The sequence below is a fragment of the Ambystoma mexicanum genome, chromosome 11 (genome assembly GCF_040938575.1).
Source record: "Ambystoma mexicanum isolate Mex_15411 chromosome 11, UKY_AmexF1_1, whole genome shotgun sequence".
In the NCBI taxonomy this organism is placed as follows: Eukaryota; Metazoa; Chordata; class Amphibia; order Caudata; family Ambystomatidae; genus Ambystoma; species Ambystoma mexicanum.
In genome coordinates this window covers 673,626,039-673,649,609 of record NC_090934.1, presented here as the reverse complement: position 1 = coordinate 673,649,609, position 23,571 = coordinate 673,626,039, and the positions used below count along the sequence as shown (strand labels likewise).

At 44.4% G+C, this 23,571-nt stretch overlaps 1 protein-coding gene across 1 annotated transcript in view; it reads left to right on the top strand.

Annotated features, from left to right (window-relative positions):
* KIF3A (kinesin family member 3A) overlaps window positions 1–23,571 on the top strand; it is a 1,370,456-nt gene that overhangs the window by 1,046,200 nt on the left and 300,685 nt on the right. The window contains exon 10 of the mRNA XM_069623529.1: window positions 1,812–1,968. Within this exon, the coding sequence (XP_069479630.1) occupies window positions 1,812–1,968 (157 nt within the window). The remainder of the gene's footprint in view (window positions 1–1,811; window positions 1,969–23,571) is intronic.

The following is a 23,571-nucleotide window of genomic DNA, read 5'->3' as shown; positions in this document are numbered from 1 at the left end:
GTTTGGAACGATACAAGATCTGACAGAATCCACGGAAAATGAGACCCCACCATGCGAGGCAGATACAGAGTGTGTGTAATAAATAGGCTCGTAAGGGGGGGTGGGATAAGGGGAGCAGTGACCGAAATTATGCATTGAACAATTGATATCTGCACTGCGTGTTTGGTTTGTATTGGTTTTGTTTGTTTGAATATGCAATAAAATTGTTATAAAAAATATAAATATATGGCTCGTCCTCATCTTGGATTCAGGAACTGCGATCTGCCTGGAGCAGACTACACAGCTCATACGCACCTTCCTCTCTCTGAATTCTGGGTCTGCGTCTGCTCAGACATGGCGAATCGCAGTTAGTGTGACTGGCGCGGCACTGCTCTTGCTCACACTTTGAGAGCACCTGAACATTAGCCTTGGTTAGACTTGCACTGGGAGTGTGCATAAGGCTTGGCTCTTGCACACACATGTTGGGGGCATGGATCCACAATGGTGCTTGAGTGCTGGCTACAGGCTACAAAATCTTAAAGGGGCAGTGGTAGATTCCATTTTTCTCTGGTAGGCCCCTATCCTCTGACGAGGGCATGATTTTGTGTGCGCCCGGGACCCTCCTTGCACCATTCCTGTTCCCAGTATCGCTTTTTGGGCAGTGGCTCCCGGCCCTAATAGTTATCTCCATCCCTTATACCAAGAGTTAGGCCTCTGGAATGCATTCACACTAACACTAGAAACCTTCTGAGCAGATGGGGCTAGCCCCATGGAATGCCATGGTGCTTTGGGGATCCACAACCCACCACTGTCCAGCCACAGTGCAGCAGGAATCCAGTGGAAGATCTTGCTGGGTACAGCTGCTTCCCACTGAATTCAGCCCCTCTGTCTTCCATGCTCGACACCCCCACCTCTCACCGATTGCTGCAAACGTGGTTTTACATGTTTTTCCATTTACACAGGATCTGGAGATTTCTGCTGCTACACGTCCAAGTGCCATTTCAGAGTTGCTGGCACTAACTCTGAATGACTGGCATTTGTAGCTTGCTGCTTTATTCTACCAGCCAAAAAGCCCCCTCAGCATAATTATGGATCTCGGGCAGTGCCACAGAGATTCTGCTAAGAGTCTGAGCAAAAGTGGCTTTTAGGTGCATCGAAGGAGATTGTTCTGGCCACACAGAGCTAGTGCTGGGTTCATCACAAAGAAGTCTTCGTTCCACACTCTGCCCAACTACTATTTTTTTTTTAACGATCCCTAAGAGGCACAGCATCCTTGTTTGGGCTCTTAGTGGCTTCAACAGTAATTGATGGGTGATGATTTTTAAGATACGTTTTCAACACACCGATGCATTTTATGTTACAAATTGCTTGAAGACATTCTGTGTGAGAACAGCTTTGTGTATGGATGGAGTTGCTCTGTTAAATTATGTTTATGCTTGCTTTGTTCTTGAAGGGGTTATAATAATATACACCCATGTCAATAATAAAGTAATTTTCCATCCTGCTTTTCTGTGAATGGCATACCAAGATGGTGATGTTACTATTGTAATTTAATATGATATTTTTCTTTACTTGATTTCATTATCTCATTATATGAATGTATGTGTTTGATTGTTTTATTGGAACTGTTAAATTATGTAAAAAAAGGATTTAGAAACAATGACTTCAGTTTTGGCAAAGTAATAACCCATAGTGTAATATCTGTATGCAAGAGTTGAAACATTGCTTATTGTTCCAGATCTTCAAAAGCAATTCACATTTTATCTGAACTTGTGTACTAACATTTGTGATTGTAATTTAATGGTATTCAAATGGCTCATCTTAAAATGTAGGCAAAAAGAAGGTTTCCCCTGATAAGATGGCAGAAATGCAAGCAAAAATTGATGAGGAAAGGAAAGCACTTGAAGCTAAACTTGACATGGAGGAAGAAGAGAGGAACAAAGCCAGAGCAGAACTCGAAAGACGGGAAAAAGACCTCCTGAAGGCTCAGTTAGTATTCCCTTTACACATTTGGTTCACAGTGTTTTGGAAAATGACTCCCTTGTGTCAAATGATATCATCCCCTGTTTAATGTTCCATGTCATATTCAGTTTTCAGGTAATACTTGATTTAATGAAGCATCTATGGAATGGAACATTTCAAATCAATATTCTGGGTTTTCTTCCGGAGCTGACAATGCTCTTAGATAAACAAAGACCTTAAAAATTAATGTTACCAGATTACGATATTACCGGAAACACCTTGATTCAGTCTTGGCCTTTGTCTTTACAACTTTTGCTTTCGTCCATTTTATACGACTGAAGTGACCTAAGATCCAATGCTCAAAAAGCAGTGTATGGAGAAGTGAAAGCTGAGTACTAAGACATTGTGTTCCACATGACATGGATGCACCTGGTCACCTTACTTTAAATCTTTATATGTAGGTAAGCAGAGGCAACATAAGGAGACTAACTCCGAGCAATGATCGTTGATGCACTGAACAGCAAAGCAAATCTGATAAAGAGAAAAGATTCTTAATCTGAATAGAAGAACAAACATTGAATAGATGCATGCACACACACTATGTAGAAACATATGTTAACCAGATGGTATACTAACACTGTTCCCATCTGACATAAAACAGATTGAAACAAGCAATGCCCCGTTGGCACTAAAATGAGCAGAACAAGCAGTTCTGTCCTTGAAGTTGAAAATTCTAAACTGTCTTTGTCAAGTGGCTTCTACACTTTTTCCTTTGAGTATTTTATTGATTTGTCCTCTGATGAGTCAGTTCTAGGCCTCATCAGCGATGCAACTCTGTGTTGTTCTTCCCAAGAAACCTGAGCCGCTCATAGGTTGCCCCAGAGTCGCTCATTCTCGTGGTGCGCTTAGCTGTATCGACTCCACTGGTTTGGGGCAGTCTGTGGTGTGTGTGTGTGTGTGTGTGTGTATATACCTTTTAGTTAGCCAAAACGTGCTTTACTCTGGGGCCTTCCTTTTGGGAAACAGTGCAGTAGCTATCCTTTCTTCCTTGGCGAGAGTTTTGTGGTATAGAGATGTAGCCTTATACTGTTATGGCTTCTGCTCGCCTCCGAGAGCGAGAATGACTGTGCCCAAAAATTGATACAACTGGTTGTGTTGTGTGACTGAGTATCTGAAGCCTGATGGAATCCATACCCGGGAGAACTCTTGGGAAGAAGTCACCAGACATTTGTGTGTGGCAGCACCACAGGGATTGAGTGGCCCTAACATTTTGAAAAGATCCAATGTATAGTTTTGAAGCTAAGTTTACATTCAGCTTCCTGGTTTGATTTTTAAGGGAGGGTCTGCATATGTGATTTGTCAAATAATGGAAGTTGAGTTTATGGGGGGGACAAGATGATGCCAAATTAAAGAAGGCCATGTGTAAGGTTTTTGTGAATGCATCTTGTCAAGACCGATCTGATGGCATTGTCAACACCACTGAACTTTTCAACCAACTAGAGTGAACTGCGCTGAATCTGATGTCATTATGCTTTTCCCTGGGATAGCCTCTTCCCATGTGACCAGGGGACGGCAGCCACTGTTCCTGACCCTGGCGGCGGCTATATGAGGGAAGATCACATGGGAGGAGATAGGCACAGGGAGATGTCATGGCTTCATTGGATAAGACGCAATATCCTCATTCCACCATGAGGAAGACTCCTTGTTAACCAATACCCTAATGGCCTATTGCCATACATCTGTCTCCCCCCATCCCCTATTGGCAAAGTAAATAAACTTTTTCCCAACACACTTTAAGCCAAACTCCCATCGATAGCCTGATGAGTAAAAGCTTCAAAAGAACCCCTTTCAGTTCCAGTTTTCTTTCATGTAGAACTGATCTTCCATGTGGAATAATTGAGAAAAACTATCCAAATATTATGCATCAGAAACCATCAATTGACTTTAATTCCCACAACCACCTAAATCCTCAATATCAGTGGACTGCAATTCCCACATCAGCAAAATACTGAGACGAGGAGGATGAAGGAATGGATACAGAGCTGCAAATGTGATGAGCGTGCTAGTTGTTGGATGAAATACCTGTACGCGAGACCTGTAAAAATGGAAACCGAGCTATAAGAGAGCGCTCGGGAGAAGACGTGACATCTCCAGTGAAGGCGAACAGAGGCTGGAGGCACGAGCCAAGTGCGGAAGCTGGAGGTGTGAACCGGTGTGGTGAAACGAAGGAGCTTGATGGCAGAGAAGGGAGGATTGTGGAGTGAGGCATGCCGTGCAGACCCTAGAAACCTTGAGAGGGTCCCTGGGCATCTGGCAGCCAGGAGAAGCAGCTTTGTCCTTACTGGGAGGAGAAGCAGCGTTGGAGAGAGGAGAAACCAGAGTGCAAGAGCGGAGCTGCGAGAGAGCCTGTAGAGACGTCCCAGCCGCCCAGAGTGGGAAGCGAGCAGCAAAGGTAAGCCACTTAAGCGTGAGCAAGCCTGAACAAGCTAGAGAGCTGGTGAGTCTGCCAGAGCAGATTGGGGACCCTGGGGTGTTTTGGCAACTGTGACAAAGAGAAATAGAGCACTGTTAAGCTATGGAAAGTGAAATGACAAGAAGAGTGTTTGTGAATTGAAAGGGCAGAGTGCCAGACCCCAATAAGAAATTAATGTAAAAGTGGGGAAAGCTTAAAAGAACAAGGAGACAAGTAGATATACCAAAGGACCAAGAAAGGTATATGCTACTAGAATATAAAGAGTAACTATAAGATATGTTCTGGCAGGGCAGTACTCAAGGCAGTTGTGAGCGCAAGAGTTGTCCTGGCAGGAGAGTACACCAGGCAGTTGGAAGTGTATAAAGAGTCCTGGCAGGGGAGTATACCAGACAAATTGCAAACCTACAATGATTGTCAAGCAGAAACAGTGTTTATTAAACAAGGAAGGAACTTGTGTTACAGAAGAACTTAAAATGTTGAAAAGTTTTCATTCAACAGGATTTTTGTGAGCAAGAAAGGCATAAACAACTGTTCACTGGTATCACAAATTTCTCTGGGTGAAGAATCCAGGGGAAGGGAATCACCCTCTGGAATTAAGGTCTTTTTCATTTTTAGAGAACATTTATGTTAGAGCTATTCTATTTTTATTTACAAACACTTTTTAGAATACCAGGTTAAAGACATTTCCCTTGTCACTTTATTATTGTGTTTTAGTGTCAGGATAGAATGTTTGGACACAAGGACAGCTTTTGATTTATGACATCCTGACAAACAGATCCTTAGTTTTTGTTTTTTTGGTAAGGAAACTCCTCTTTAGAATATGGTCAGAGAGGCATGTTTCCAACCCATTTAAGTTGAATAAAAGTCTTTAACCAAAAATATGACAACTTTGTGTCTGGCTTTCATTTCTGACACCTCACAGAGGCGGCACTGAGGGGGTTGACAAGACATTGTTGGATAAAGACACATGCCCCCGAGTCCCTTCCCTTTTAGGAATGTTCCTTCTCTTCCTCGTGCCTTAATGGCATATTGTAGCCCTTTCCCTCAAACCCTTGGCAGGTCCAGTTTATTCAGACCTCAACATCAGACAGGGAGTGGTATATCAATAACTGAGACGAGGAAGAGGCAGGGAGCAGTAGAGATTACTCCCAGTGAGATCCATTGCCAACTTCTGCAACATTATACTAAAGACACAGTGACTGTAACTAAGATGAAAAAGAGGAACAGAGCAATGAAGATGATGGAGACCGATAAGCAACCTTGGCGGTCTAGTCTTTGGAAGTGGCTCCATTCTGCCAAGAAGTTTAAATTTGCGGAAGCTGACAGATGGCGTGAGGGGGAAGTGCAGAAGCTGGGTAATGCTGCAAGCCACACAGAGACCGGACAAAATGCTGCAGGAGAGTATGCCGTGGGAAATGAAACCAAAACGAACCCAATACCGTGAGAGGAGTGGCTGAGGGCTTGTCACCTGTGTTGGAGAGGCAGCGGGATCCGCGCAGAGTTGAACCGAATGTGGCGAAGCTACACCAGCTGATGGTACGCACGCTGAGCCAACAACCTGCACAGAGTAGAAATGAAAAGCTGCGGGAAGCATTCAAAGCACCCGGTAAGCCCAGGGAAGACAGACAGGTTACAAGGGTGCCTAAGAATGCATGCTGCTCCATGAAAGTAGCAAGTGAAACACTGATTGAAACCTGTGAGGGGGTTTAGCCTGGTCTTAAACGATACCACAAACGCCCTGTTGGGCCCATACCTGAAAAGAGGAAGTATAACAAATACAAGTACAAATGTTGAAACAAACTTTGTAAAACCGTTGGTGATAAGCCAAAGGTGGGCAAACATCACTTTGTGGGCAAAAGGAAAGATAACTGCATATGCATACAAGTCCTGGCTGGAGAGTATACCAGAAAAAGTTAAGTGTTAAAATCCTGGCAGGGGACCAATTATAATTATAATTGTTCATTTATAACACACTTGGTGGTTTCAAAGTGCGGGATTTGAACTTGTGTTCCATTGTGTTGTCTTGTTTCCAAGACAAACATGTTGCCCCTGAGCTATCAGGGGAGCACACCAGGCAAAGTCACAAAGTGTGTACCAAACTACAGTGGACAAGAATCTCAATGAAGACCCATACCCTCGGGATTGTGCTTTGTTTTCAAGGTGGAGAGAAAACCTGGCAGGTGATTATACCAGGTGACCTGCGAGTCTGAGACCCTCACTCAAATTGTAAATATTGGAGAGAGAAATGGAGTCATGCCTTTGGGAGTTTCAGTTGTCTTGAATATAAGGAGTAATTCATTCCCTGGAACTGTGAACACCAAGAGGAGGGAGTTACCTTCATTGGTTACAGGGAACCTATTCATTGTTTTTACTTTTGCATATTGATGGAAAGGGAGGCATTCCCTGGAGCTATAAACCATGTCCATTTGGAACATTTTGGATTGAATCGTACCCTTTATGTTGGATTTGAACACTTTTGAGATTCTGAAACAATAAGAGTTAGTTTAGAGTGTGAGGGCCAGAATAGAATAATGGACACAGGACATATTTTGCTTTGGACATCTTGACAACGGACAGAAGACTTTGTTTGTGGTTGAGGTAGGGAACCATGTCCCAGATTAGCGATAGTGAGGCATTTTCCATCCCCTTCTTATTTTGAATAAAAGTTTATAACCAAAAGCCATGACTCCTCCGCTTCTCGTTCCTGGCTTTTCACAGAACAGAGTAACATACACTCCGTTCCCTCGTCCAAGCATGTGCAGCTAAGCTGTCTACGCTTTCCTGTTTACCCATCGGGTGCAGTCCAGTGAGAGATGCAAAGAATTGGATTCACTGGACAACTGGAGCCGTTAAGGGCAGAGACATGTCAATATGAAAAAAAATACTTACTTTTTCGGCTCCAAAAAAACCCCTGTTCCTACAAAGACAGTAAATGCTAAAGTCTGGCTGCACTTTCTGTTAAACCAAATGCCGACTGCTGCTGGATAAGTCGCATTGATCCCCAGCAGCATCAGTTTAAAGTTGTTTCTGCCCAGCATCTTCTTCAGTGGCTCTTCTACCCGCAGATCACCTTTACTGCCACGGCATCCGTTACTACACCACTAGAAACCGGAACCGTCAATGAAAGGCTTGCCTTGTTGGGAACTGATCAGGAAAAGTTATAGGTTTCCATCTGCGAGGTACCACTACTTTCAGCTCTTTGCAGGGAGGCAGCCAAATACCATCGAACTGCAGCCTTATTGTTAACAGTGGGCCTATTCATAATGTGGATATTACTGCAACATCAGGACCAGTATCCAGCTCAGCCTGTCGGAAGCTAGTCCACCTGACACGTTGATTTGTATTAGAGAGACACTCCCAGTTGAACGTATGTTGACCCCAAAGTCGCTGTGTGTTACTGTGAACCAAACATGGTACTGAATGAAAGACCCCTTTCACTCTGCACATTACCTGTTAACGGGTAGGGTCACGATCCTGAGCTATGAAAGAATGGAAATACAAGTAACATAGCATAAACAAGTCTACTTCCTCCTTAGTGATCAGACCGAAAAAACATATCTCAGCTAGTTATGTGCGTGTAACATCCATTATGCATGTGTCCATTGCTTATACGGAAGGATGTGCAGCGGAGTGCACCAGTGGAAACGGAAAGCGGGGACCTCTAGAGGCGTTGCAGTGCGGGAGCCGAGCTGCAGTGGCCACTGCCAGGGTAAACGGAGCAATATTGAGACTGGTGGAGAATATAAGGGAACGCCAGATTAGAGGTGGGTAGAGTTGGTGCCGGGTCAAGGGTTCTGGGGTTCTCGCCAGATTCGGGCAAAAAAGAGGAAACTGCAAAAAGTTTTGGACACACGGCAAACACATTTCGCAATGGAATCCGTGCAGAGAGATGTGCGATGTGAAGCAGATCAAATGGACATACAGGGCTACGTATTATTTGTATCAAACACTGATAACTGGCTGTAGGTCAGTCCCTCAGCCTCTACGCACATGGCAGAGAGGAACTGTCCTAATAAAAAGTACCCAGCAGGCATCAAACATTGCAATGCTGCAAACAGCCGATATGGGGCACACAGTTTGCTGAGGAAAAACCACTCCGGATCCAGGCAGAATTGAAGAGGCTGATTACATAAACTGGGAATACGGCAAAAGAACTTGAAAGAAGGCGGCTACATGAAAGGCAAATAGAAACAGATAAAATTAACAGAATTCCGCAACAAAGGAAAAAACCAGGGACACCTTGCAGCAAAGCTGTTGGGGAAAAGAATCAAGTGAAAAGGAAGGTGGTCCCGTGGAAGGTAAAGTATCAGTAGTGTTCGGGCATAGGAATAGCATGTGGAGACTAGGTAAAGAAACATGTTACTTAGTGAATGGATTTGCAGAAGCCTTGCATTTACGGATTTACATAGGTTTGTCAAATTGTTTCTAGATGTATTGGAATTCGGAGCGTCCATGGGCACGTAAGGGGTCATTGCTTGTTGAAAATCATATCGTAGTTTGTGAAATGTTTGATTAACTGCAGTGCACAATACAAATGCCTTGTGTGGAAATCTCTATTATAAATGTATCAGGTTTTAGAATAGAGGAGGAAACCTTGTAAATGTGATGCTGGAACAAGCTATTTTTTTCAGCTCCAGACTCGTGCTCATAAAAGATTCTGGTTTCTGTGGAACCCTCAGAAATAGCCATGTGCTAACAAAAAGAGGAATTCTTGACCGCCTCATGGGTATGGTACTCCTGATTTTGGAAGTTCCATAATACGTTCCTCTGGATTAATGCTGTGCACTAAGGAAGCTCTAATGGACGCTCTGATCCTGCTATGCTTAAAACAAGTATTCCAATAACCAACTATCAATCCTTTAATCAAGCTTTAAATACATTTTTAATAAAAGTTAATTACCTGCAATCTCAAGCTTCAGCAAATCAGTATTTTAGCAAGCTACCCAAAGTTCCAAAGCTATGAAGTAAAACATAACTTTTCTTGACCTTGTTAGGAGATTTGATAGTTTCCTTTCTGAAATTACTTTTCAGTTTACAATGTATTAATGTCATCCTACTGTTCTTGCAGTATCTGAACCTTTAGAGCTCATGGGTTTAGCAACGATGTCTGTTCTGATCGATAAAACATTGTTGGGAGCAGAATTTTTACATTTGTCAGACAAAATAAACCTGGGAACAAATGACATTGTGCTCTTGAGAGAAACACATGAAAACATACTTTTATCGAAGATGCTGGTCAAACTGAGGTAGCAGTTGGCCTGGGATCCCAGATTCAAATGTAAACTGCATCATTATGAACAGAAATCGGTAGTCGAGGAAACGGTCCTCATCCATGGTTCAGTACTGAACTCTGCAAAGAATTCAGACCTTCTCTAGTGATGCCTCGATCTAGGCAAAATGACTGAAATGTGCAGCACTTCAGCTTTTCCATGGATGCCCTTCAATAATCATTCGTTAATAGCTTAGTGCAACTGTTAAATTCCTTATCGTAGTTATTTTCTGCTTCACGGGTGCCCCAATAGTTCTAAACTGGATGCTGAAACTCTTATGTCCAAATGGAATTTACCTTGCTCAGACCTGTCTTAATAATACAACATGCACTGTGGATATGGTAGTGATATCGAACCCAACAGAAGTTTGACTATGCCAAACCACACAGTTTGATACTCTCGTGGAAAGGAATGTAGTCTGTTCCCCTCTGTCTCGATGCATGATTTCATTGCCGACCACTAGTCAATCACTTCATAAATTCACAGCATTTCATGCTCAGTTAAATTCGGAGACATTCCAGTTTGAGAAGATGTTGAGCTGTACTGATGGATATGTGTTTTACAAAATAAAAACCCTTTTATTTGAGCAGACTGCTCCAATTGTCTACGGGAAATAAGAAGTTGCTTCATGGCATTTGCCTGCACTGAAAGAGTGATGACCTTGGTGAAAGGAGACATGCCTTTTTATCCAATATAAATACCTTGTTTCCTATTATTGACCTTGTTATTTTTGCTTTACCGTTCATCTTGTTTTGCACTTTAGTAAGCATTTGTCTTATTTTAGTTTTTTTACCAATGTGTGAACACCCTTCAACACCAATAAATAGGACATGACATCAGAGGTGGATGACAAGGAGTGCATTCATCAGAACAATTGCAGTAGTAGAAATGCAAAGTAAGGGGACATGGCCAGGCGGTGAACATGGCAGCTGCACTTTGATTTAGCTCCAGTGGGCATGCTAGGGGCCTGGACACCCTGACATCAGGATGAATAATGCATCTAGGGATGCACACCAAATCCCTGTGGGATCAGACATGCAGAAGGGCCGAGTTAATACTCTTAGTCTGAAGAAACAATAAGATACCAAATCCAAGCATAGTTGCGTGGAGGAGCACTCTGTCTACTGGCCAAATAATGGGCCAAGCAGCGCTTGGCAGACCCAACAAGCAGATCAAAGAGGACTGCTTCAATGGGAGGCCACCGCGGACAGTCGCAGTGCCTAAGCCACACCACCGGGTCTCAGTTGCTGTGGTGGGAAGAGCCCTCTCGTCCAGCATGCTGTAGCGGTGCTGGATTGGATCTCTCCTGATCTTGGAGAGGCCTTTTCTTTTAGCGTGTCGCGTGCGGTGACAATGGAACGGCCACATCCTCATCTGCTGCCACTGACCGATTTCATTAAGGGGCTTTTCAGCTTGTAATATTGTTCTGACCCCCAATTTATGGATTAAACAAATACAACTGTGACAAATATTGAGTTTTGAAGCAGCAAGCTTGATTCCCAGGAAGAGCCAAAACAATCTAAAAACAGCAAAAACTCTGATATTCTGTCTTTGATGGCTGCTACACCAGACAGGATGAAAAAGCATGAGATCAGAACGGAAGCCCAGATTCATACGCTGCTCACCCCAGATCCACTCCTGAACGCAAGAGGGATCCAACTCACCAACAAGGCATTTGACAGGATGGATTAGGATTCATTGAAGAAATACAGATCCAACTTAACACAGGTATTCAGGGCATCAGCTGGCCATCACGCCCCTGCAAAATCACAATTTATGCCGCCGATGCTCTCATATTCCTCAAACAGGCAGAGTTCCCTCCACCCAGCTATAGAGGAACTTAACCAGTTTGCCAAGGTGGCATGTTATATAATCAACTACTCCACATGCCGTGGCCTTAAACTCTCTGCATCTAAAACAACGATTCATACTTTGAAAAAAGATTACCCGCTGAAATGGTCTAATTCCACCCTTTAATACTTGTGCTTTACCGTTACTCCTTGCCATAAAGATTTATTGAAGCTTAACGTTAAACCACTCATTAAAAAAAATGTCCTTCAAGATTTAAAGAAATTGATACCATGTCGATGTGTCTAGGGTAGGCTGAATTTAGCAAACCAAGATAAGTATTGTTCCCGGACTTCTCTATTTCTTCAGTAGCATGGCAATATAAATTCGACTTACTATGCTGCTCACAGGCGATGCATGGTCTGGATGTGCCTAACATCTGGATATAATTGGTGGCCTTGCAGCTGGCCCATCGCCATAAAGGGCTCCCATCATTTACCCACACGGACTGGACACATTTGGAACAAGCAGACACGGTTTTCTCTTCTACTCTTGGGTAGACAATCTGGAAAAAGTGGAGGAAAACCCCTGGAAGCTTTGTTAGTGTACCTATATTACTGGGACAAGGTGCAAATGATGTGGGGAATATAACCAGTGCTTGGCCCACGCTCTCCGATCCTAAGAAATTCAGAGGACCAGCAGCATTCCGTTTCTGGTTCGGAGGAGGTATGGGTAATCTACGAGACTCGTTCAACTACGGCAGCCCCTACTTTTTGAAGACTTTTAAATGTGTGCTTCCGGGGTTGAAGAGATTGCGATACCTCCAAGTTCGCCACTGAATCTGCAACCCCTTATTACGTTCAGCCAGCACAGGGCAGTCAACTGCCCTAGAATGATTCATACTAAAACACAGGAGAAACAGAATGTCACGATTATACAAGCTTCTCGATAGAAGTGATCTAGACAAAGGAATGCCATACATGTTCCAATAGGAGAAGGAGCTTCAGATTGAGATCCCCATCGAATCCTGGGCATGCATTTGGCCAAGAGCTCAAAAAGGTTGAAGATGCACACTAAAGAAAGAAGTCTTCATAAGGCTGCCTGCTCTCTCTTCTGCTGCGGGGGAGGAGGTATTTGGCTTGTTAGGTTATCTGTGGTGTTGTCCACGTACGGAAATTAACTACCCACTTTCTTATTGCAGTCACGGTAGCCCTGCCACAAGCTTGGAAACCCTCCAAAGACCCTCTCATAAGTTCTTTAGCATTTCACATTTGGTATCCCTTAGTCGAATACTGCCCCCACACATTCTTCTTCCCTGCCAAATATGCTCTCTCATCGCTTCCTCTGCCTGTCCAGTTCCCACCCGACTCTCCACTACAGCTAGAAACCTTGCTGCATCTATGACCCTTCTCACACCTTCTCTCCTTTCATCTCCAACATTGGAACAGCAGCTTGCCTCAACCTCCCACATATTAGAATAATCAGTCACCTCCTTCCTTTCAACACCACCAAGCATCTCTTAACCACTTGTGTCTTCTCCAAACTGGACTACTGTGCCAACATCCTCTTTGATCTCCTCGACTATGCTTTCTGTCCTCTGAACAAGATCATTAACTTCGCTATCGGGACTCTTTGAACTCCCTCACTTCACGCCTACTTCCTTGTACCGTCATCAGACTTGATGGCTGACGATGCAAAACGGGGCCATATTTAAATGTCTTCTCCTGGTTTACAAATCAATCCATGGTAAGGCACCATTGTTTCTATCCTCCTCTATCAAACTCTACAAGCCTTTTTGTAATCTCCTCTCTGCCTCCTTGACTACCCTTGTGGCTTCTCGCCCTCGCTGTACTTCCTCTCGCTTCTGCTCTTTCTCTCTTCTTGCTCCACTGTATGGAATTTTCTTCCCCGAGAAACAGTCCAAATGGATTTGTTCAAAACCAAACTAAAAGCCTAGCTCCTTGCCTCCAAGTTACCCTCTTAAACTACCTCTCATATGCCTCCTACCTAGCATTTTTCACTTGCCTGTAACCTGCCTCTGACCCTCACTTCCTGTGCCTCAACTCACCCATCATGGTCACATCCTGAGCAGTGCTGCCGTACCTCCTACCTGCACTTCAAAATGTGCAGTGTTTGTTGTCCTTAATCTATGTATGTCCACTTAAGTATTGTCCTCGTTGACTGTTCCATTTACTCCCTTCCATAACCTGGTCAGAAAGCCCTTCAAACTCGCCCCATTGCAAGAAGCTCACTGCTTCCCGTCATATCTATTCCCTGCCTATGTTCTTTTGTGATCAAAAGAGCATTGTTCCACCTGTATATAAATAAACAAACAAACATTAAACATTCAGTCGAAGCCATCGATTTATTCAACACTTTCCCATGCCATAACCGACCAGGGTTAATCATGAAGTTGCAGTATGTCAAAACCTCACACACTATAACACGTTATCTTGATAGGGTCCTTATGTTTAGCAGACCCTACACAGTGGTGGATGCTGGATAGAAGGGGTTCTTTTGTATTATCCAGTCATTTTTTCCTGGCACCTCATTTAATTAATCGGACTCTGTTTGATCATGGCCTAATTTGTCTATTTTTCTTGTTTTGTTTGTCTTGGAATGTTAAAAATTGGGAAAATAAAGTTGAGGAAAGAAGAACTGCTAAGTAAAAGATGTTTTATTTGTATTTATCTTTTACTTTTCACAAATACATTTACATATCTAAGAATTAAGATATTCCAAGATTGCTTGCAGGATAGTCTTGATTCTGTTAAATACACAGGTGAGCATAATGCTTCTCTTCCTTTATTTAGAAGCCATGAGAAAAACCACCTAAGAGTTAAGTCCAAAGACAACCATGAACTCCTACTCCCATAATCACCCAGGTACTGAGACGACAGGGAAGACGACGACAAGGGAGTTTGTGCAAAGTGACTGGAGCTCAAAGTACAACATGCAGACTAGTCTATCCAAGTCTTCAGTGCACAGGACTCTTAAAGATGGCAACCACATTATGGAGAAGAGCATCATTACCATCCATGCTGAGGCTCACAAACTTGAGGCTCACTGACTAGGCTCACTAACGAGGCTGGTGAAACGGAGAAGGCTGCCTGGACAGGAAGAGAAACTCTGCGTGTGAGCAAAAAGGGCCGTGGAGACGCTGGAAGCCGTGCATGAGCTCCTGGAGGTTGGGCCACTCGATGAGGTGGCGTTCTCCAGCCTTGGCCGACAAGGAAAGCTGTTGTGTTGCTGCAGAGCTGCGTGGGATGCTGGAGGAACGTCTGCACACTCCAAACTGGAAAGCAGCTGAATAACCACACCACAGAGGCACAAGCAGCTTCTGGGACACTGGAAGGAACCAGTGACAATGCCCAAAGCAGCTGGGGACCCCGGTGGCGTTCCGACAAGGGCACCAACAAGTGATTGAATGGTGCGAGATTGCTGGTGCTCTAATGCACAAATAATGCAATCAATGCAATTTACAAAGGCAACCTCCAATGAAGTACCGATGCATGCGATGCCGGTATGGGGGAGAAGTTTGTGCAATTGTGTTTGAACACATATTACCATAGATAGATATACCAAGCACCTCACGGTATATGCTATTGTGGTTTCGCTAAAGGACTGTAAAACGCATAAGAACTCCTAGCAGGCGAATACCCCAGGCAGCTGAAGTTGTATTAAAGAACTGTGAAACATACACGCAGACCTGGCAGCTGAGTACACCAGGCTTTTGAAATTGGATAAAGTTTCCTGACACGAGAGTATACCAGGTGATCGGAAAAACCCTTAAGAGAAATCCTGGCCGGCGAGTATACCAGGCAGCGGAAATTGTTTAAAGATTCCTGGCAGTATACAAGGTGATCTGCAAAGGTACAAAAGCATTTACAGAAAGATTGTTACAGAACTTGTTGCTTGAACAAGAACTTTGCGAGTCCAGCGAAGACACAAAGGAACTGTTAACTAAAGAGACATTTTTGCCATCCTGTTTAAGAATCCTGGGGAAGGGGCTCACCCTCTGGCTCCAAGGGTCTTTACCATGAATAGTATTTTCTTTGGAGTAATTTTTTTAACTTTTGGTTTTGAACAACTATCTAATATCAAGTTAAAGATATTTCTTTGCACCCTTTGTCGTTTGTTTGTACTGTGAGGGTCAGGATAGGGCATTTTGGACACAAGGATAGCTTTTCAGTTACTGACATCCAGACACAGACAGATCCTCAGTTTTTTGTTTCTAGGTAGGGAAGTTTCTCTTTAAAATAGGGCCACAGAGGCCCATTTATATTTAATAAAAATGTCCTTAACCAAGAACTTGCCAACCTTTTTAAAACATTTTTTGTTTATGTTGGGGTAGTTCTATCTGGGCAAGCACATCTTGTATGTCCTCCTCCGTGCCACCTCTAGGGGCCACGTATAATGCCTTATAATATTCCGAGAATACCTTATTTATCCCTTCCTGCGTGCCAACTTCCTCCTTCTCTGTATTCTCAATGGAGGAAATCGGTGGCCTGGTGGTCTCGCATTTGCACAGCCACACCAGTGTCCACCCTGGCTTATCTCCCTGCGTGTGACTCCTCTCGAGGAACTTTGCATAATTGAACTTCCCAAGCCTATCCCATTGTGCTAGGCCTGCTTGCTTTAGCGCCATCATCTCATCTAGCTGTGCCTGCTCTATCGATGCCTCCCCCTACCACCTCTTCAATTCCCTATGTCTTTTGTAGTTCCCTTGTAAAGATCTTCTGCACCCCTCCTGATTCCACTATCAACACTCCCCTGATGACCACCTTATAAGCCTCACAAACTGTGCCCACTTTTTGTACTCTTCCCTCATTGATGTTTATGTATTCGACAGTGTTTTTCCTGACGTGCTCGGCGAATTCAGTGTCTTGCAACACTTCGCTCCTCAGTTTCCACATGAGAATCGGCGCTCTAGGGGCAGACACTCCATCTTGCCACCAGCGGCGAGTGGTCTGAAAGTTTTCTAGGTACTCAGTCTCCGAGAATTCAGGTCCACCCCCCCCCCCCCGCCCCACTGTGAACATGTAATATATTCTGGTGGACACTCTATGGGGTGCTGAGTAATAGGAAACCCTCTCGTTTCTCCATGCTCAGTCCTCCGTAAATCGCATAAATTGAAGTGGTCCACTAATGAGTTCAATACCTTCGCTGAGGGGGATGGCCGCTTGTGCTTAGTGTCAGACCTATCCAAGGCTGGGTCATTGTGCAATTGAAGTCCCCTCCCCAAATCAGAGTAAGAACTTGACAACCTTGTGTCCAGCTTTCATTTCTGACTCCTCATAACCCTTACAACTGTTTTAGACTCCAGAATATTTATGTATTTGTGCTTGTATGACCTTGTCACAGTAAAGCTTAAGATGATGATGATATTTACCTTTAGAATTGCATATGTACCCCTTCCAGATGTTACCAGTTGAGATACCAAGAGGGTTCTTTATTGAGGCCAAAAAGATCTTGATAAGGTTCATATGGCAGGGGAAGAAGGCGAGAATCTTGTATAGTACAATAACACTTCCCAAGGACAAGGAGGAGTGGGGCTCCCCAACCTGAGAACTTACTACAAAGCCGCCCAACTGCGCATTCTAATCCCACACCTCAGAGATCGTAAAAACCTCCAATGGGTCCAAATGGACAACCCCTATCTGTCCCCAGCCACAGTATCTGAATGGCTATGGACCCCACATAAAAGGGTCCAACAGAGAATTAAAGGCCAGCCCATATTGAGCACCATATGGAGTATATGGCGATCAGGTAAAGAAATGCGTAAAATCACTACCTGGCCGTCACCGCTCAGCCACCTATGGTCCCCTGGCATAAATGACCACATCCCCAACGTGGAAAGGTTCCAATCATGGTATGAGGCGGGCCTGGAAAGGGTGGGGCAGTTGCAGATGAAAGACTTGTATATTAATCTACCGGAGTTGATGGAAGCATTGGGTATAGGCACTCTATCCACATTCCAGTATATTCAACTAAAAGGTGTGCTAACGAAACCTGATTGGAAAGACAAACTAAAAAGAGACCTCTCCCCATTCGAGAAACTCTTACTCTAAATCCGAAATGAAAGGCCTCATATCTGCAATGTACCAAGAGCTATTGGCGGCAGGAGCTGGATCCACGGACCCCCTGAGAGCTAGGTGGGAAAAGGACATTGGGGAAGAGATACACCCCGACCAGTGGGAGATAATGTGTAGAGCAGCATCTACTACTTCCATATCCAGTCAATACAAACTTCATGCCATTATACTCTTACATAGGTGGTAATCCGACACCCTCAGACTCTCTAACATGTCCCAAACAACGAGCCCAAGATGCTGGAGAAAATGTGGAGAGATTGCCAATTACTGGCATATGTGGTGGACTTGCCCACGCATTAAAGTGTTCTGGGATGAGGTCCTGGGGTGGATCAAAGAAATAGACAGTATTCAAAGAGACGCCGATCCCTATTTAATACTATTTAGCCTAGAAAGAGACAAAGATGACTGGATCAGAGTGAAAGGATTGACCCCCCCCCCCAACTATTATTAGCGGCTCGGGCCTTACTGGTGATCAAATGGAAATACACGACTCTTCCAGGAAAGAACGAATGAATCAACTTAGCCTCAAACATTTACTCAATGGAAACAATCACTGCCTCTCTACACGGCAAGGCCGCACAATGTGAAACTGTGGACTCCCCCCAACCCGGGGAGTCCACAGAGACCCGATGCCAGATATAAGACTCAATAGACCTTCATGGATGATGATTCATATAAAGTGATGATAGAACGACCAAACAATAGAACTATGTTCACTATGACTTTGTAATTCACACGCTAAAGAAATGTTCTCACAATGTGTGCTAAACCAAGGAAGGAAGGGGGGGGGTTGTAGGTAAAGTTTTTTGTTTGTTTGTTAATAAGATACACCCAGAAATATGGAGTGTATGCTAAGGTGTGAAAGCAAAATGATATAACATGTTCTGTTTTTGTTATGCAACCATATGCTAATAAGGGTGTGTTATATATAATGTGGAATTTTCTTTTGTCAAAACTAATAAAACCAAATAAAAAAAAAGAATTGCATATGAATCAATTACCAGTGCAATACACGCGAGTAGCCTTGTGGAAGGAAGAATAGGCTGAACTCTTCCAAACCAACACAAGAACAGTTTCCCTCGATCTTAATAAATCTAACCTTGATATTGTATGGGGCCCTGTGTCCAAATGTCACAAGTTCCATAATACAGCTTCTTCAGATAGTTTTATTTAGAAAGGATGCAGTGTGTTGTGGTGCTTATAAAAAGTTTCCAAAGTTTAAGTATTCAGTAAAGTTCAGGTGAGTACTTCACTCAATCCAAGACACTAGGATAGGCCTTGGGAAGGATCATTACCGCCACCAGATGTCAGTTCAGAGTGAGTTGGGGGTCAAGACTTTATGCCCAATGTTGCCCTATGGAGAAAAGGGGGGACAGAAATGGGTATGTTTTTTTACCCCTCTGATTCTTCCAGAGACCAGTGTAGATGTTCTGGAATTCATTGGGGACATAACCTTCTGAGTTTGGTCAGGTCAAGGAAGATCCATGGGGTCATGGGTGCAGAGGTTGCTTTCTGCGCCTGGTTTTAGTTTGTCGTGGTGCACAGGAATCTGTTCCAGTCAGCTTCCAGTTGAAATCCCAAAATGACTCCAGCGAGCTACCCCCAGAGAGAGCTGGTCAGCCCACCGGTTTGTTCCAGAAGAGCAGGGCTTCACCGGGCTAATCACTGGAGTCCGTGCTGGTCAGCTGCAGCAGTTGTCCTCGGGCTGCTAGTCTTCAAAGAAGTCTTGACTCCAACAGTGATTTGATGAACTGTGGAAGGAGTCCCCCTTTTATCCAAGATTCAGGTTGGGAGCAAGGCCACCAAAGCTAAGGATCTTTACCATTCAAACAGCCAGTGGTTATCCAATCCTGAACAAACACTTGACACCACATCTGCCCAGCAACAGATTTTGTGGAGTGGGAGTTTGTGGATTGGGACTAAAAAGTCCCAGCCAACTCCTCTGGTTCTCACACACAGCCCCTTAGCCTGTGAAAGTGACAGCATTCCCCCGGGAAAGGGATTTTCATACAAGGCATTCCCTAACCTGAGAAGGCAGGAAGGCCAAAGAAGAATGTGGCCAAAGAACAAGCGAAACATCTTGGGGCATGGCAATCTTGGTGTGCAACCCACCTTTAGTAAAATAAGGCAAAAACTGTAAAGATCACACTGCTTCCCCAAGCTTGTTTTAGGCACATGGTCAAAGTAACCAAAAGGCCATTATATAAAAAGTTATAAGGATACAAGTATCTGAACTGCACTTCACAGTAAAGTGATGTGTGCAATTGTAAAAATACAAGTATTCACAAACAGAGACATAGGGCCTCATTAGAAGTATGCCGGCCTGGAATGAACGTGGCGGTAATTCCGTTTACCGGCACGTTTCCGGACTGTATAATACAAGTTTGCCTGTGGGTTGGTCTGAAATACCTCCAGCCACAAGCTCAGGGTAAGTCAGGCACACCACTGGCAAAAAACAACCGTTAATACCGGCAATCCCCCCCCCACCCCCATGGAATGGGGATTAACCTACCCTTACTGGCACCTGTAATCTGCCGTTAATTCCAGCAGACCAGGTGCCAGTAATGGTAGTTCAGTTTGGTGGTATCCCACCGGATTTTGCTGGTCGGATATCACCAAATATGTCATGAGGCCCACATTACTAGTCAATTTCCCCATAAGAATGAGCAAAACAGGCAAGGGAAGTAAAGCAGAGTGCTTTACTGACATCCAAAATGCCAGGACAGGGTTTAAAATAATCGAAAAGAATAGGGTTCTATAGAAATCTGTGGCAGGAAAGGTGCAAAAAGACAATTTCCGAACGCATGCATTCTGTTAGGGCAGGAATATTGCTAGTCTCAGTGTCTGTAACAGAATCAAGGCTTTCCTGCAAGCTATCTTGGAAAATCTTAATTGAAATGGATTGTGTCCTCCTACGTATTCCTCATCTTTGATATACGTATCTCGCAGCTTCGCTGCATCGGAAACAATAATTCTTGCCAGAGTGCGCTCTGCACAATGTTGTGGTGTTGATGTCCCTCGAGTGTGCTGTGGCGTGTCGAAGTCACTAGTAGTATAAATAGCTTGTGCAGCACCCTTGGCTTCAGTTCCGTTTTTCCGATAGCTTTGCATCGAGTTAAAGGCGCGCTTTGTTTTTTCCTCAAGGAAAAATGTATTCTTCGACCCATTCTACCCCTAAATCGGGCTTTAAAAAATGTCACGACTGTGAGGCAAAAATGTCGATACCAGACCCTCACCATGTCTGCCTTTGGTGTTTCGGTTCCGGCCATCGGACCGACGACTGCGGCTCCTGTCAGTCTATGACTCAAAAATCTATTTGCGAACGCAAAGGTAAATTAGCAGTGGGGCGGTATGCTTCGGGAGGGCTCTTCGAAGAAATATAAAAAATCTGATGATCCCAAGGGCTCCACTCGGCATAAGCACTCGAAAAGGTGTTGTTCGAGGAGTCGGTCGAGACAATCTTCGTCGTCTTCTTTCAGGAAGGCGAAGAAAGGTCTCCCACTTCTTCATCAGACACCTCCACTGAGGTTATACGATGCCCGGCTAAGTCGGATTCCCCCAGCAAGTGGAATGCTTTTCGGGTGGAAATGTTGCCAATCTTTGAGAATGCGGCCACAATCCCCTCAAAAGAGCCTCGCATGAGCCAGAACCCGGTCGCTGCTTTGGACGATGCCGGAAGGTCAAAAACTACTTCGGCTAAATCGAGTAGTAAACTGGAAACTCAACGTTCTCGACCTGACATTAAGGTGTCGAGGGTTTTCGACCGAGAGTGGAGTCCATCTCCAATACCGGCAAAGAAGCATAAGTCGAAACATTTGACGATTTCAACAGCGCCGATCGCTTCGACGCCAAAGTCAAAGGAGACAGTTACTCCTTTATCGAAGACGTTGTTGATGCCTTAGACGATTCCTTCGGTTCCCTCGAGGACAATTTCGGTTCAAGAGAAAATGTACAGACCTGTACCAAAGTCAGACTTCTTTTAGTCAATGGTCTCTATTTTTGTGGAGGAATGTGCCTCAGAGGAGGATATTTCTCCTTTGGGAGTCAGATTTGGCACTAGAGAAGTGCCTGAAGAATTAATTGACCCCGAGTCAAGAATGAAAGATCTCTGCATCTCCCTCCACTCTGCCAGTGGTCTAGATACATCACCAGAGTTGGAGTTTGCTAAACCTGACCCTTCAGACCATGTAGATTCAGGGTACAGGAATCTAATGAACAGGGTCACTGGCTAGATGGGTTGGAGTAGGACCTCACCAACCTTCGAACAGGATAACATGACGGACATCCTGGATCAAGGTCCCCAAAAAGACCCAGTTCTTCCTTTTCATAAAGCCCTTCAAAGGAAGGTGGTAGCTAACTGGGAGACTCTTGAATCTGGTTCAGCTGTGTTAGGCAGAATCCTGTGCAGTTACCTTAGGGAGAACTACAGAAGATTAAGACTACAGGTATGAGCAATAAATCCCCTTTGGTATCAGTCTGTACCACAAAGATTTAGTTGGTCGCTGTGGCTAAGCAGTCAGACTTATCTCAAGAGGGAGATGAGCAGTATTCAGGGTTTACACAATAGGGCTACAGTACTTATGGCACAAGGAAACACTGACCAAAGCTTTGTATTAAAAAGAATATATATATTTATTTTACACACTTCTAGTTCAACACATAAATCACAGTTAATAAAGCAAGTTAAAATCAGTCAAGAAAAGTATGCACAACTTCCTAGTTAAATTGTAGACAAGTTTGAGCAAGAGTGAAAACTGAGCAAAACGGCACAGTGAAAACCAAACACAAATGGCACTCTACCAATTTCTCACAAGGGAGGGAAAGCACAAGTTATACAGAAATATCTTCTTACACACGCTAGCAACACTTCCCATAAGTTTAACAAGTTTAGGCAAGGCAGTACTTTAGCATAGAGAATACTTAAATGAAAACCGAGCAAAATGGCACTTCACAAGTTTAAAAAGTGGGAAGGAAAAGGTGGTTATAATAAGTAGGTGCACCAACACAGTTCTAGTTGAGAAGCAATCTAGAGAAGGCAGTTCTAACAAATTTAGCCAGAGTCAATAGGCCTGTGCCAAAGTCAGTGGTACAGGGCAAAGGCCCAGAAGCAAAATGTTCTTGTAGCTGCAGTCAATTCTTTGGTTAACGATTTCAAAAAGGTGGATGCAGAAGGTGAAAGACAAGGTTTAGAAGATGGGGGCGGCCAACCCAACAGGTAGGTAAAGGATTTAAAACACCATTAGCACTACCACGCGAAAAGGGCGGCCTGGCGGAACAATGTACCTTAATATGAAGAAGTGGCTCCTGCAATGGTGGTTGTTCCTGGTAGTTCCTGCAGTTCGGTGGATCCAGCAGAGGAAGAGAGGCTCTCCTCGTGGAGGAAGGTTTGAGTTACTGCACTACCCAGGGATGAAACCAGCCGCAGTGCTGCCCAACAAATAAAAGGTACGCTCCTTTAAATCGCGGTCCGGGTGGACGGGTGCCTGGCTATCCGGTCTCCGAGTACAGGGTACTGGCGATTCGACCAAGGCAGGTCCAGGAAGGCGATTGGCAAACTGGTTGGCCCCACCAGCTCAAGGGAAGAAGGCTCTTGCAGATGAAGATCTTCTCTCGTCGTGTGGAGAAAAGTGGTGAGACGCTGCAGCAGGGCTTCATCGGTGGTTCAGTCGTTGCAGGTGTCTTTGGCTTCTCTCCTCTTCGGCTTCTTAGTTCCAGTGTCGACGACTTGCTCTTCCAGTCCTCAGGACCCTGCTTTTATGCAAAAGGATCCCAATTCATACAGCCTAGTTGTCACTCACACAGTGGAGTGGTCATCTTGGCTGGAGACTCTCCAGCCTATCAGGACAGAGTGCGACATGGGTTGCTGAGGCAGCCCTGTCCAGGGGTCCTACTCCCCCCTCCCACACAATGGACCTACCCCAGACTCGGTGGCGCCGAAAGGAGGGCTTCTTGGCAGAAGCCCGCCAAAAGAACGAACAAAGGATCCCCGACCTGGGTTAGGAGT